The sequence below is a fragment of the Myotis davidii genome, unplaced genomic scaffold (genome assembly GCF_000327345.1).
Source record: "Myotis davidii unplaced genomic scaffold, ASM32734v1 scaffold392, whole genome shotgun sequence".
In the NCBI taxonomy this organism is placed as follows: Eukaryota; Metazoa; Chordata; class Mammalia; order Chiroptera; family Vespertilionidae; genus Myotis; species Myotis davidii.
Window position 1 is genome coordinate 2,270,679 of NW_006284244.1, and position 16,803 is coordinate 2,287,481.

General features: G+C 37.3%; 1 protein-coding gene across 1 annotated transcript in view; it reads left to right on the forward strand.

Annotated features, from left to right (window-relative positions):
• The first annotated feature begins 263 nt into the window (after positions 1-263).
• The window catches only part of TDO2 (tryptophan 2,3-dioxygenase), a 20,062-nt gene continuing 3,522 nt past the window's right edge, over positions 264-16,803 (forward strand). The window contains exons 1-9 of the mRNA XM_015568597.1: positions 264-381; positions 596-701; positions 2,782-2,872; positions 7,134-7,204; positions 8,433-8,560; positions 9,152-9,338; positions 11,378-11,485; positions 14,158-14,269; positions 15,450-15,507. Coding sequence (XP_015424083.1) covers positions 290-381; positions 596-701; positions 2,782-2,872; positions 7,134-7,204; positions 8,433-8,560; positions 9,152-9,338; positions 11,378-11,485; positions 14,158-14,269; positions 15,450-15,507 — 953 coding nt within the window. The 5' untranslated portion in view covers positions 264-289. The remainder of the gene's footprint in view (positions 382-595; positions 702-2,781; positions 2,873-7,133; positions 7,205-8,432; positions 8,561-9,151; positions 9,339-11,377; positions 11,486-14,157; positions 14,270-15,449; positions 15,508-16,803) is intronic.

A 16,803-nucleotide genomic window follows, 5' to 3' on the forward strand; every position in this document is an offset into this window, starting at 1 on the left:
AGTAGAAGAGTTAAAAATCTTTTTCTTTCTTTTTTTTTTTTAACTTGACTTCTATTGATTTATTTAGTGTTTGTTATTTGGGATATAAAAACAGAACTGATGAAGTGAAATGATTCAGTTGGGCAGAATACTCACTATTCTAGTAAACCAACTGCATTCTGAAGTTTACAGAGTTTCAACTTCCGAACCAATGGAAATGAGAGTCTAGTAAGAGGAAATAGAGAAAGCTGATTGGCAGGTTCAGGGTGATCAGGATAAATAAAAGGCAGCAGAACATCTGGGAAGATCAATGATCTGTTCATTTAGAGCCAAAACCTCAGTGCTTCTCAAGCAGTGTGTTTTCATCATGAGTGGCTGCCCATTCTTAAGAAATGACTTTGAGTAAGTATTTATCTCTATTCTAAATATGGTTAGGCTCTTAAAAATGTTAAGTATGAACACTTTATTTTCTTAATTTCAAGAACACTGAAAACTGTCACCCTTATTCCCTTGTTAATATGCTTTAAAAAATAGCAATAAGAGAATTTTAATGACTCATATTATTATTGTGCTTTCTCGAGATCTGTTTATTTCTCATCCCATATTTAATCTGCAGATATGATTTCAGAAAACTATCTCTAGAAGGCAATGAAGAAGACAAATCCCAAGTTGGTGTAAATAAAGCCAGCAAAGGAGGACTTATCTATGGGAATTATCTGCATGTAAGTGGCTGAGTATCTTATAGTGTTTAGTTTCCAGTGTTGGGCATATATTTTGTCTAGTTTTTTTTTTTCTCACTCATCATATAGTTTTCTGGACCTAATGATATCCATTGCCATATAAATTTGTGTTTTCTCAACTTTGTTAGAAAAATTCAAGAGACTCATATGAAAATCCAGCAGAGAACCTAGAATCTGGGCAAAAGAGTATAAATGATCAGATTAGTGCAGGTAATTGGCAGGCATTGTACAACTTGTGTAGATAAGACAACTTCAGTAAATCCTAGCCTAGGTAATTACAAATGATTTCAGACAAATTTCTCTTTTAAATCCCGTTTTAAAAAATAGAAATGTTAAAGGCCCATGCTTTCTTGAAATCATTAATAAATAAAAGAAGGATGATACAAAGGAGGTATTGGAGATTATTCTGGGGTATGTTTCAGCCTGTTTGCCTTCTATATTGTTTAAGAAGTGAAATAGTTAGAGTTCTGTGTGCCTGCATCTATGGATTTCTAAGGATAAGCTGATCAAGCATGTTAAAATCTTCTTCAAATAGGTTCTTTAGGGGATAGAATAATGGAAGACACACAGTCAGCTAAGCAACTTGACACGCTTTTATCATACTCATTTTAAAAGATACAAGAACAATGACTTCTCAATGACTATGATAGCATTTGTTATCATGGAATCCTACCAAATATAATATTCTTCAGAAAAAGTAAAAACCATAAATTCAAGATACTGTTTATTTATAAGAAGACTCATTAATTTTTTAAAAATACATAGAATAGATCCTGAGAATTTGAGAATTTGGGGAGTTTTTCAGTATTGTATTCTACTTTGTATAAAAGTTGATAAAAAAAAACAACTTTTGCAATTTTAAAATCAGTCACTTTTTTAGTTTTATTGAACTGTGATTGTTATATAACATTGTGCAAGAATTGTTATATAACATTGTGCACAACCTGTTGATTTGATACCTTTGTACATTTCTGTATGATTACTGGTGTTACATTTAGCTAGCATGCTATTATGTCATACTAGAGGCCCAGTGCATGAAATTCATGCATAGGGCAGGGGTGTGTGTCCCTCAGCCAAGCCTGCACCCTCTCCAATCTTGGATCCCTTTCACAATCCAGGACTCCTGGCTCCCAACTGCTTGCCTGCCTGCCTGCCTGATTGCCCCCCAACTGACCTCCCTTGCTGGCCTGGTCACCCCTAACTGTCCTCCTCTGTAGGCCTGGGTGCCCCCCGCCAAACTGCCTCCCCTGCAGGCCTAATCACCCACAACTGCCCTCCCCTGCTGGCCATCTTGTGGTGGCCATCTTGTGTTCACAGGGGGTAGCCATCTTTGACCACATGGGGCGGCCATCTTGTGTGTTGGAGTTATGGTCAATTTGCATATTACCTCTTTATTAGATCAGACTAGAGGCCCAGTGCATGAAAATTCATGCACTCGAGGGGGGTCCCTCAACCTGGCCTGCCACCTCTCACAGCCTGGGAGCCCTCAGGGGCGAGAGGTGACCCAGTGATCAGGGGAAGGCGATGCCCCCATCACACCTCTGCTTCTGTCACTGCTGGCAGCGTGAGCCTTGGGCAGCTCTGGTTGTCTGAGCCTCGGGCAGCCCTGGGCGGCTGGGGGGGGTGAGGGAACTGGGGGACTCTGGAGGCAGGTGCGCAGCAAGGCCAGGCCCACCTGGGTGTGGGCCCGGCCTTGCCTTATGCCTGCTGCCCCAGTGGGCAGAAGGGACTCGGAGCTGCCATCTTGTGGCTGTGGTGCCACCATCTTTTAGGGCGTGGCAGTCAATTAGCATATTTCCTCCTTATTGACTGTGGGCGCTGCCACCTTTGCCATGGTGTGAGGGTCAATTAGCATATTCCCTCTTTATTAGATAGGATCATTGCCATTTTTTGGTGTGTGGTAAGAACATTTAAGATCTACTCTTTTAGTGCCTTTCATATATATAATACAGTGTTATTAATATAATCACTGTGTTATACATTAGATCCCCATTACTCATTATCTTATAGCTGGAAGTTTGTATAAAATCAGGTGTTTATTTATTTATTTTTTTGTTTAAAGTTGGAAAAAATTTTGAATGCACAGGAGCTTCAAAGTGAACTAAAAGGAAATAAAATCCATGATGAACACCTTTTCATCATAACTCATCAAGGTAAGTTGCACAAAAGTTTGGACAATAACTATTCCACAGGTATTTCCCATCAGTAATGGGGAGAGCAACAATTCTTTTAACTGTAAAATGGTGAAAGATCAAGGAATCATGTTTGTTAGAAATGCTCAACAATATTTTACTGTCAGATCAGTTCTCATAGAACTTCCTGGGATTTGTCATTCTTCTTTATGTTATTTCCCTGCTAGTTTATCTTGGAATTGAAAAATAATTTTTAAGTAAGATGTTACTATGTTTTCAACTTGGAAGTTAAAAAAAAATTCTTTCAAGAAATAGAGCACTCAAATTTATTGTGACTTCACATACTCCCGTCTAAGTCTGGTACGTAATAAAAATGTAAATTTTGTTGAAAATGTGTGTTTATCCTTTTCAGACTTAAAACCTCTGGGCAGTGTTTTATTTCCTTTTTTTTATGTTTCAGGGATACTGCTCCTTGATTAAATATTTTTTGTCTTTTTCTACTTTTGAAATGAGCCCCCAATTACAAAATGTCAAACTGCATTGACCCAGTACAGAGATGCTCACAGTAAGCAGCAGGTGGCAAGAGGTGGGAAGTGATTGAAGCTGTGGCTACAAACCTTCACAGGAAGCTAAAACTATCTGACAGGTTGGCCCTGATTTTCGCACAGGTTAGACTAGTCACTACCTTGGTGGGTAGCCTCAGTATATTTGGGTTCAGATTTTACACTTCCTTCTATTTAAGAGGCACTGGTTTGAACTGATGGCACTGGACCAGTCTAGATGTATTGAGAGACGTCAGCAGCTCTTCAGTGATTGCATCTGTTTGGCATATCCTGGCTGATACTTAGCTTACTCAAGATCCAAATGCCATTAGAGAGCATCAGAGATTGACACAGCATGTCCTGTCGGCCCTTTCACAATTCTCTTTACAATAGTTCTTTTACAACTTGCTGGCAACAGTGTCAGCAATTCAATGGCATTCCTTAATCTGAAACTGAAGTTCATTTTCATTGGGAGTATCCTTTCATGTTGCAAGAAAGACCTGGAGCTCTCTTTTGCCATCTTCTATAGAAAGCACATTGCGTGGGATGAGGCAGCTGAACTAAGAGACATCAATATTGTTTTGCACAGTCACCTGCAGGTCACTCAGAGGCCCTGTCTTCATGACTGGGGCCGTGACTGAGAAGCAGGGAGACATCAGTTCTCTGGTCTGGCATCATTGGTGTCCGGATGGCCAGAGGAGAGCTGGGGACAACACCAAAGCTGTTCTTATTAAACTAGATTGCAGTCTCATGTGCTGTAGAGCTCTGTTGGTGAAGCTCATTTCCCAATAGATGTATCCTTGGTGATGTGTACGTGTTTCAGAAATCTCCAAGCCTTTGGCCTCTAGTGCAGGCAGCCAAACAGCCTTAGGAGTCAGCGGGTGCCGTGCCAATCCCCGCCAAACAGCCTTAGGGGCCAGCAGGTGCCATGCCAATCCCTGTAGAGAGTTCAAATACAGTAAAACCTTGATATAATGAAATAATTCCAGCAAGGGGTAGTCCGTTAAAGCTGAAAGTCTGTTTTATAATGAAGTGGTTTTCTGAATGTTAAAAATTTGACAAATTAATTAGCTTCCCTGTTTTTTACTTATGTAGACACTAGAGGCCTGGTGCATGAAATTCATGCATGGGTGGAGTCCCTAGGCCTGGCCAGTGATCAAGGCTTATAGGGCCATCTCACTCAGTCCCAATCGGGGCTGGCCTGATTGGCTGTGGGAACTCACTGACCACCAGGGGGCAGCTCCTGTGTTGAGCATCTGCCCCCTGGTGGTCATGTGTGTCATAGTGACTGGTCGACTGGTCGTTCTGGTTGTTCGGTTGTAATGACCTCTTAGGCATATATATGTTTGTGGAATTAAAATTAATTATATATGAAAAGTTTAATTTCAAAGAAAAGTTTTCTCTATGTGTTACTGTAATTTGAAATGTATACTGAATACATCTAGTAAATGTGTGCATTCACCAATCACTGTGAGTAAACAAATGCACAGGACTAGGGAGTGGCTGAGCACATATGGGAACATCTGCCACAGGTGTTAAATTGCTGCAGAAAATCACACCAGGTGATAACATAACCAATCATCATGCCTGACTGGGTGTGATCATGTGTTAGTCATTCAGTGAACATTGTTTATAAGCGGTGACTTTTGGATTTCAATATGTAGACTATAGTTTTAGATATGCAATATTTATTTATGTCTGCAAAATTATTACAGGTTTTTTCCCCAACATATGGCCTATTCACTAAAATTTGTTAAAAATAACCATGGATTAATAACAAAAAACAAACCTGTTAATTTAACTATAAGCAAATCTTGGCTAAAAGCATTTAAAAAATAACAGAGTAGTAATTTTTTCATATGACATACAGACTGAAAATTTTGTCTGTTAAATCTGAAGTCCAGTCTGTTAAATTGAGGTCTGCAAAATTGAGGATTTACTGTAGATCATTGAGGCCACTTGCTGATCATAGCAGGAGTAGGTGAAGGAGCAAAGGTTGCAGGCACTGATGATGGAATAAAGGGTTTTCCCACTAGACTCTCTAGTCGTCTTCCCAAAAGACCCACTGCTCCCACCTGCATGGAGAATATCTGTGGCACATTGACTGGGAGATAGAGGTCAAGGTTTATATGATGCCCCAGGAGAACACCTTGAGAGGGAGTAACTGGAGGCGGGTCCAGGTTTGTGGCCGTAGTGGTAAAACATGAGCAGTAGTTTTTCATGTAGGAATCCGTGACTTTGAGAGTTTAGAAAGTCTCTGAACTCTGAAATTGTGTGCAAAACTTTGTGAATGTGTCTTAAAGAGGTCTGTGACCCCCAAATATTAAGATTTACTCTAAAATTTTTGGTGTCCTAATACTGTCCTCTGATTGTCCAGGACCCAATGACCCAAGCTAGTCATTGGTCCATTTCTAGACATCTTTTCTTTGCTTACCAATTCTTTGTGTTTTATTTTCCACAAATGGTTGTTTGCTTCATTGACTGGCTAAAATGATTCACTCCTTCGAGTAAAAAGTAAAAACAGAAACTAATTTACATAATTTGTATTGGTGGCTTATCCAAAGACAAGCTCAATAGGGAGGAAATCATGGCAGGATAGCACAAATTTGGAATCAGAAAATTGTTTAGAATCCCATCTCTACTGTTATAAATTGGGAAAGCTTGGCCAGGTCCCTTAACCAGTAACTCTTTCCATTTCCCCATGTGTAAAATGGAGAGAATTGTTGTATTTTATCAATCATAGAGTTCTTGTGAAGATGAAATGAGGTAATGCACATTAAGCACTTAGCCCAAGGTATAGCACAATATAAACATACAGCAAATGGTAGCTATCATTATCTGAATAGGGAGCCTCTCCCTTCCTTCTTCAGTTACAACACAGAATCAGTGAATCATGAGGAAACTACAGAAAGCTAAACCTAAAATGAGAAAAATTTAAGACCAAATGGTGGTTACATAAACTGATCAAGGAAATATCTGCTTTGCACTTTGTCCAACTATGAAAATTAAATTCCAATAGTATCCTGAAATGTGATTTAAAATATAATTTGATTCCCCTAATTAGTGCAGAAACATAGCCTGCAGCCATATGATAGCACCAGGTAGAATGCACTAGAGATCTCTAAGATTATTGGTTTTCTATGCTCAGCTAATAACTCCATTGGTTATTATATTCATTTATTCATGAAATAATCACCTGGGTTTATCTTATGCCAACACTGTGCTAGATACTAAGGGAAATAGATAAATAAGACAAAGTTTTAGATTTAGACTGTTCATAAAGTTGTCATCCTCACGGTTTTCTAAGACCCTGGAAACTAATGTCTTGTCATATTCATCAGATTAGTAAATACTGATATTTCAGTTTATAGGTGAAGTTGAGTGTCACTTTTGCTTCTCTGCATACCTTCATCTTCCAAGGGGACGGTAGAATTAGAGCATGTGCTATATCCTAAAAAGACTGAAATAGTATATTTGTTGAGAGAAATCAGTATAATAATATTAACAACCACAGTGCATATTGATAATATGCATAGCAGATTAAAACAGTCAATAAATTGAGGCCATTATACATTTATCACTAATATTTTGTTGTAGCATAAAATAAGGCTCTATGGGCATTTCTTGATTTTTAAATTATATTTTTATTTCTTTCAATGTGTTAACCATGTCTTTTATATAATTATGGTCAAAGAGGCTCCCAAAACTTTCCAACTGACAATGTGCTTTTTTCATTGCAGCTTATGAACTCTGGTTTAAGCAAATCCTCTGGGAATTAGATTCTGTTTGTGAGATCTTTCAGAATGGCCATGTGAGTTGTTATATCACAATATTGGTTCCAGGCTATTTTTGGAGAATGTAAAAAATATTACTAATGAGGAAAAATTTAACACCAAATGGTGGTTATTACTTACTGAAAAAAAATTTTCCCCCAGTGGACAAGAACTTAGTCATATTTTCCCAATGCCATTGCTACCCTAGAGCTTCACATTTCATTCAAGTTCCTTTCAAATTTCAGTTCCAAGCCCCTTACAGTATATAGAACTCACTTATTATTAGTTTGTTTTTGCCACTGAGAATAGTTGTTTTAGCTGATGGTAGAATAGCTGGCAATCTACCTTTAATGAATAAGTACCTGAGTTGTATTTCTAATGAATATTTGCTGTGGGAAGATAAGAACAATAATGAAGAAAGTAAACACGAAAAGGTAAAAAAAAAAAATAGCAGGAGAAAGAAACAAAGAAAAGTGTGCTAACAGTGGAACCGCCGGTGACGGCAGGGTCTGAATGGTGTTCTCCTGCCTTCCACCCTGCTTCTTGCTCCCACAAGCCTCCCAGACACAGGGCACAGCCTAAAGCACTCAGGAGGGGCTGGGGAAAGAGAGCAGTCAGACACAGACAATCATCTTCTAGATGTGCTTGCAATTTCCTTTTATGTCATTGGCAACTCTGTCCCTCAGTAAAGAGCAGATTTATTCTGGTGTTGATTCATCCTCACCCAGAAGTTGCCATGCTTACCTTTATTCCTTGAAGCAAACATAGAAACTTGCTTTAAAATGAGTGGATGTTGATCTCCAGAATTTACTTCTAACTTGCCTTCATGTAATTTTCTATTTAAAAAAATTGATTTCAGAGAGGAAGGGAGAGGGAGAGAAAGAAACATCAATAATAAGAGAGAATCATTGATCGGCTGCCTCCTGCATACCCCACACTGGGGATCAAACCCGCAATCTCGGCATATGTGCCCTGACCTGGAATCCAACTGAGATCTTCTGGTTCATAGGTGGATGCTCAACCACTGAGCCATGCTGGCTGGGCTGTGATTTTCCATTTTTAAAGAAAGATATGTGATTCTGATTTTGCAGACATTCCTTGCAAACAATTCAGTTACCATTAGTTCACTATCCACAGAATTATACTTCCAATGTTCCTTTCTGAAGTAAAGATAAAGTTCATAGGAATGTACTATTGTTTGTAGTCTATTTTGTAATTTCTAAACATCAGAGTTGATTTCTCAGTGTCTCATTTCTTAACCATCAGGTCAGGGATGAAAGGAATATGCTTAAGATTGTTACGCGAATGCATCGAGTGGTGGTGATCCTTAAACTCCTGGTGGAGCAGTTTTCTGTCCTGGAAACGATGACAGCCTTGGATTTCAACGACTTCAGGTGTGCACCTGTGGCTATGTGCTAACTCGGTGGGGTTCACCTTCTCACTCTGGTGGGGTAAAGGAGGGCATGTGTGTTGTGTGAGATGAGGAGCCTGTCTTACACTGTCACTATCAGCACTTGGGAGTCTTAATCACAATGAATTTGAGAAGTTATTAAAAACATTTCATCACTTGTTTTTACATACAAACATAATATGATTAAATAATTTCAACTAATCGTTGTGCCCTGTTTTTATCCAAAAATAATTTAGACCACTTATCAAAATGGCTAAAGTGGCTGATATAATGTATATAACAAATTTTGTAAAAACTAAAAGCTAAAAATAAAAGAGAAACAGGAGTGATAAAGAACGATGTCAGAAAAAACATCAAAATAAGTCATGGATTGAATTGTAAATTTTCTACATTTCCAGGCAGCCAAAGCTATACACACACACACACACACACACACACACACACATATGCATATCCATGCATATGTGTATACAGCTGTGTTTGTGTTCTTGATGGTATCTAAGAGAGTAAAACTGTGATTTACAATGTCAACACATTTCTCTCTGTTTCTTCTCTCCCTCATTTATTCTCAAAGAGAGTACTTATCGCCAGCATCAGGCTTCCAGAGTTTACAGTTCCGACTGTTAGAAAACAAGTTGGGTATTTTTCAGAGTTTAAGAGTCCCTTACAACAGGAGACATTATCGTGATAACTTCAAAGGAGAAGAAAATGAACTGCTACTGAAGTCGGAGCAGGAAAAAACACTTTTGCAACTAGTGGAGGTATATGCTCAAATGCTATTTCTAAGATCTACATACATCTTTTTAATTTAGCTTCTGCTAGATAAGAATTGTACAACTAATATCAGTTTGGTCACATTAATTGTAAATAAAAACAGAAACAATTTATAAAATGCTTAAATTTATAAATTTAACTAATTAAAGTATTTAAATATTAAGAACTTTCTTGAGAATTTTAGAAACATTATGTATAATAAAAAAATTGTGCACTGGCTGGGGGGGGGGGGGGGGGGCAGTCCAGCTTGCCCCCTATCACAGTCCAGGAGCCCTCAGAGGATGTCCTACTAATGGCTTAGGCCCACTCCCCATGGGCTGCAGACTGAGCTCCCTCTGCTGGAGGCAACCAGGCTGATCAGGGGAAGGTGCCACTCCCATCATCCCACTGCTGCTGCCACTGCCGGCTGCTGCAGCTGCAGCTGCCAAGGTGTTTTCATCAACACGGACTCCAGTCCCTTCACCACGAAAAAATAACAACTTTCTTTAGGCATTTTCAAGATGTCTCTTTCATAGGATATGACATTTCTTTCTTTTTCTTTTTTCTTTTTTTTTATCCTCACGTGAGGATATTTTCCCATTGAATTTTAGAGAGCATGGAAGAGAGAGGGGAAGACTGAGCGAAACATCAATGTGAGAGGCACGCTTTAATTGGTTGCCTCCTGCATGAGCCCTGACCTGGGCCCCGGCCAGGGAGGAGCCTGAAAACTAGGTACATGCCCTTGATCAGAATCAAACCTGGCCCCCCTGTGGGTTTGTGTCTACTCTGCTCCAGCCCCAACAGCCCAGCACCACGACTGTGGGGCTGGGGCTGGGGCTGGGGGCCGGACCCGCTGCGTTTTGTTCTCTCTGGTCTTGGTGGGGCGAGGCACCGGCTGCCCTGTCTGTTGTTCTCTCAGGCTCTGGGCCCATGCCAGGCCCCTCCTCCTGATCTGGCCATGACTATTACAGCGTCCTGGCCTAATGTGCATATTGCCTCTTTTCATAGATAGACAGACAGACAGACAGACAGACAGACAGATAGATAGATTATAGTAGAGGCCCTTGGCCTGGCTTGCGGGGATAGTACCAAAACTGGCTCTCCAATATCCCCTGAGGGGTCCCAGATTGCAAGAGGGTGTTTCTCAGGTGATGCACCGTGGAATCAGGCTCCCTCTTCTGTGGTTCAGAGAGAGAGAGAGAGAGAGAGAGAGGAGAGAGAGAACAGCTTATAAAGACAGGATAGAAAGAATCAGAAAACTATTTTCAAACCCAAAATGAGAACCCACAGGGATGTATGAATTAGGTTTTATTTCTGATTAAAAAGTCTTGTGGAATATTAAAATAATTGAGTAGTAAGTGTATTTCCAAGTTGCTAATTATACCATGCTCCTGCATTTAGAAGAGATCATATATTATACATGTTTTAATTCCTTCAGATCTTAAGAATTAAGTACTTTGAGAATAAACCAGACACTTCATTAAAACAATATTTACATATGTTCATAGATTTATAGAAAATTTGGATTTTTGCAATATTTCTTTTTAAATATATATGTGTACATATATATTATTGATTTCAGAGAAGAATGGAAGGGAAAGGAGAGAGAAAAACATCAATGATGAGAGAGAGAAAGAGAGAGAGAGATAGAAACATCAATGATGAGAGAGAATCATTGATTGGCTGCTACTTGCACGCCCCCTACTGGGAATAGAGCCCGCAACCCTGACATGTGCCATGATGGGGAATTGAAACATAACCTCCAGATTCATGGGTCAATGCTCAACCACTGAGCCGCTCCAGCCAGTCATAGTTCTTAATAAATAAAGATTAAACAGCAGTAATATGATTTTATTAAAAAGTAAGAAATTGAATAGAATAGATTTCTATTTTTAAGTGAAGAAATTGAAGGGAAAGAAAATATTTACACACAAAAAATACCTTATTATATATGTTTCTCAAAACCATGAAAATATTCTGTTTCAAGTTCATAAATATTAGTTCAATGTATCTCACTATTTAAAATTTTACATAATGTTTACTTAAGGCATGGCTGGAAAGAACACCAGGTTTAGAGAAGCATGGATTTAACTTCTGGGAAAAGTTGGAAAAAAATATTGTTAAAGGCCTGGAAGAAGAATTCAGTATGATTCAGGTATTTATGATGCCTTAAGTGAATATAAGTATACTACAGAAAAGAGTATTGAAAATTTTATTTTAATAATTCTCCACTTATCTCTTAAACTTACATTTTTTCTTATTTTTCTTTCACAAAAGCATATACTTAGAATATGTTACATGGTTGTTTTAATTTTATTTAGATACAATAAAAATTAAATTAAGAATTTCATTATAAGCAAGAGTTTCTTCAATAAATAGATGAAGTTAATATACCTTTTTTATTTCTATTGAACATTTCAAGATTATGACTAGTTCTAGACAGAAGTAGGCTCCCAAAGGCCCAGTTCTTCCTATTGGTTCTCAGACAATGTCAAGTTTCTCACTTAATATTGTTGATTTCTTGATTCCACATTTCCTTCAAATTACAGGCCTTTCTTCCTTTTTTCATGACTAAATTTCTTGAGGGAGTTGTCTAGTTCTATGTCTTGAGAGGCTTTATCAGCAGTGCTTAATGTCTTGTAGTCACACTGCATGTGTTCAAGTTCCACCTGCACTTCTGAATTGTGTGACATTGAACGTCTTTGACTTAACTTCTCTTTGCTTCACTTTCATCATTGATACAATAGAAAATAAGAGTATCTACCTCATAGGATTATTCTGAGCATTAAATTAGATTAATACTTGTAAAGTGTTTTTAGAACAGTAGTTAGTATAATTATTCCTTTATTTCTCATCCAATCTTCAACTCAATCCAGCCTGTTTTCTTGTCTCATCATTCACAAATAACCTCCATGTACATAAATCCAATGGCCATTTTTTATCTTCACTTACCTTGAGCTAATATAAGTACTAATTATTAGTACTTATAAGTACTAATATAATATAATATAATATAATATAATATAATAATACAATATAAGTAGTAATATCAGTACTAATAGCTATTTAACTCTTTTTTTGAACATCTCTCCCACCCTCTTGGATTTGGTGCATAATATTTTAGCTTAGTCTAAATGTCTAATTTCTCTGCCTCCATTACTGGCTCATTAGACAAGTAAATGGTGGGGTTTCCCAACTCATTGGCTTATAGTCTTTGTCTATATTATTTCACTACATTAACTCATTTATACCCACTGCTTCTATAGCTCCTTATACATCAGTGATTCTCAAACAAATACCTCTAGTGTAGATATCCTCTTAAATTTCAGATCATATACTTAACACCCTAATTTATATTTTCTCCTGGTCCTCTCAAACATACACTAATTAAAAGAAAAAAAATTCCCTTTCATCCACTCCTGTATCTACTTGGTCTTCTCCAAGTTTTTCTCTTAGTGTGTCAAGTCAGACTGGTACTATTGGTCCTTGGTAACTCGCTCTTCCTCAACTGACTTATCAAGCTATCACCAAATGCTATTGGTTTAACCTTCTAAATAGTTCTCAAGTATCTCTCTTTGATCTACCGCCACCCATCAAGTGCAGACTGTCATTGTTTTTCACTTCGACTAAAGTCATATTCTCTCAACTATTGACAAGGCTTACAATATGGCTTCATTTATTGTCCACACTGCAGTTTGAGTAATCTTTTCAAAATGCAAATCTAGTCACATTTGACCTCTGCATAAAACACTTTGATGTTTTTCCATTGCTTTCAGCATAACAATAAAAATCCTTAATATAATCTTCAAGGCATTTTTTTTGATCTTCTGTGGGCCATACTGAATTTCCTTTAGGCTGAATTTAGTTCTTCGAGTTTACCACCAGTCTTTTTATGTTATTTTCTGGGTTTGGAGTATTCTTCCCCAGGTAACTCCTTTTCATTCTTTGCTCTTGGCTCAAGGAAAACTTCTTCAGGAAGGTCTTTTCTGACCCTCTTACAACTATGCTATCATGGCACTATACTGCTTCTGTATACCGCTATGGCATGGGGCACTCCTGAGTGTTCAACATTTAATGTGCAGGTGATTATTTGTTCTACATCTTATTCCCACCACATAATATGTTGCATAAGGTCAATTTTTGCTCACTATTTTGTTTATCACCTGCGCATGACATTTACTAAAAAAAGGAATATGTAATTGGCAATATTGTGCATACAACTTTTTAACAGTTTGATTCTTCTGAGGACTTGAAGATAATTGGGTTAACTAATTTTTGCTTCAGCTTAATTAATTGGCTTATAAATAGAGCATGTGCTGTAGACAGAAAAATAAGAATTTTCTTAAACAAATCAATTGATAAGAAAAGAATAAAAATAAAAGTGTGAAATATATCTAAGACATTATATTTATAGGGTATAATACTGACTATAGAATTTCAGTAGCATTAATAGTTTTCCCGACTAGAAATCATTAATTTTCCTGAGTGTAATAACCTTACTGTGATAAATAATTTTTGTCAACTGTTTGAACATATTGACCACTTGCATCTAGTTATACCCACCTGAGCCCAGGAGTCATGATCTTTATTAAGATAATGTTTAAGATTGATAAAGCAGTTAAATTGAACTTAAAGGATAGAACCAGTGACTATGAAGAAGACCCCTTCTCATAAGCCATAATTTCCAAGTTGTAATATTAGATGAAATGGGAAATATCCCAAGTACATCTTTTCTGCACCTGGCAAATCTACTTCTTGAGGCAATGTTTTCTAAAATTAGAATCTATTCTCTGTTGTGGGAATATTAATGAAGAATTTTCTCCAAAGGCTAAAAATGAATCAGAGGAAAAGGAGGAACAAATGGCTGAATTTCACAAACAAAAAGAGGTGTTACTCTTATTATTTGATGAGAAACGCCATGAGCATCTTCTTAGTAAAGGTAGGTAATTTTACTCTTAAGGATTGTTTCTTGGCACTGCACTGTACTATTATGGCATCCAGTGATGGCTAACCTATGACACGCATGTCAGAGATGACACGTGAAATCATTTTTTTGGTTGATTTTTCTTTAAGTGGCATTAAAATATATAAAATAAATATCAAAAATATAAATCTTTGTTTTACTATGGTTGCAAAGATCAAAAAAATTTCTATATGTGACACGGCACCAGAGTTAAGTTAGGGTTTTTCAAAATGCTGACACGCTGAGCTCAAAAGGTTCGCCATCACTGATGGCATCAAAGATCAAATTCCACTTGGGGAAATAAAATGAAAATTGATATTCTACTCTTAGAAACAAACATTGGTTAGTGTTATCTATGAGAACATTATATTAACAGTTTTAAATGACCATTTTATCTCAAACACATTGGTAGAAACTGTCATGATATGGCAAATATGAGGGATTCCAAGGGACATGGAAAATGGCTTCTCAAGTAGTTCAGAGCCATATGTATATATGTATATATATACATATATATGTAGATATTCCCAAAAATGTAGACAAATTTTGATAATTATAAAGTCAGTGTTATTAGAGTACACAGTTCATTTTCAAAATTTAAAAGAATCCACAGAAATGAATTATTTTTTGTCAATACCTGTTTTCAAATTGATGACCATTCTGGTCCAAGCACTGCTGATAACTCGAAGCAATGGAATCCCAAACATCAAAAATCATTTTGTTTGGTATTTGTGTGCCCTCAATTTGTCAACTGTTCCTGGTATTGTGCTGTGTAAACTTTATCTTTTATGTATCTCCATTAAAAAAATATCTAGTGGAACATTAGGATAAATTTTTTGTGTTCAAAGCTTAGTCTGGTTTCACCCATTAGTTCAAATAACTTGAAATTGAAAAGGAGTGAAAATTAAGTGTTATCAGCTATTAAATTTTTTTGAACATCCTATATATACTAGTATTTCAGTCTGCCTTTTAAAATGCAATATTAAAACAATGTTTTATGTGATATTTTCCAAATTTCAAGCTAAGGGATAAAATTTTAAACTAAAACTTACATAGCTTTCTAAAAATATATAACAATTATTTTAGGTGATGGTGCCAAATTAATATGACTACCCTAAATGACCTATTAAATTAAAACTTGCTATGTATTTTTCAGGTGAAAGACGACTCTCATATAGAGCACTTCAGGGAGCCTTGATGATATATTTTTACAGGTAAAAGCAAATTAGAAGAGAAACAGAAGTTAAAATTGAGGATTGGCTATAGATAATGCATCAAATATAGAGCTTATACATTTCAATCATAGTTCTATTAAGTTATTTTGTTTTGATGGAAAGCTTAGAAAATAATTAATTGTGAGAGTTTCATGAGGTTTTCTTTTCTTTAAATAGTAAAAGCTTAATTTTATCTCTGTAGTTGGTTAAAAAAAACCCTCTCAAATTAATAAAAAATTCTTTTTATAATTTTATAATGTGACTTGAGGCCTGGGGCACAAAATTCATACATTTGAGGGGCGGGTCTCTCAGCCCAGCCTGCGCCCTCTTGCAGTCCGGGAGCCATTGGGGGATGTTCAACTGCTGGCTTAGGCCCACTGCCCATGGAGAGCAGGCCTAAGCCAGGAGTCGGACATCCTTAGTGCTACTGCAGAGGCAGGAGAGGCTCCCGCCACTACTGTTGTGCCCACCAGTAGTGAGCTCAGCTTCTGGCTGAGTGGCACTCCCCCTGTGGGAGCACACTGACCACCAGGGGACAGCTCCTGCATTGAGTGTCTGCTTTCTGGTGGTCAGTACTTGTCATAGTGTCAATTTGCATATTAGCCTTTTATTATACAGGATATTAAATGTCCAAAAAGACCACAGTGCAATCTGCCTGAAAAATTTAGTCATGAAAAGTGTTCCGTCATTAAACAATGTTGTAGAATTATTCCTGTTTTATAAAAAAAAAATTGTAAAGTGGAAACACCTTGTAAACTGTTGTTCTTCTTATTCAAAAATTTCAAGTAAAATTAACTTCACTGTTTAATACATTTGAAGTGTTCTTTAAATGTCCACATGCTCCTGCATATGTATGAAGGCCTCATCTTCATGTTTCATGAATTAAATGAGTCAGAACAATAGATAGCACACTAGCAAAAATGCCTATGTTTACTGGATGTATTATTTACTTGTATTTATTTAAATTGTAATCCTCTCCAATCTCTCTTCAGAATAACAACATAAACAAAATCTTTTGACTCTTTTCCTAAACTCTTACCAAATCTATGCCACTCAAGTTTATGTATATTAAGCAAAAAATATATTGAGTTGCCCTAACCGGTTTGGCTCAATGGATAGAGCGTTGGCCTGCTGACTCAAGGGTCTCAGGTTCAATTCCAGTCAAGGGCATGTACCTTGGTTGCAGGCACATCCCCAGTAGGGGGTGTGCAGCCCTGGCCGGTTTCTCAATGGTTATAGCATTGGCCCTCAGACTGAAAGGTCACAGGTTTGATTCCAGTCAAGGGCACATCCCTC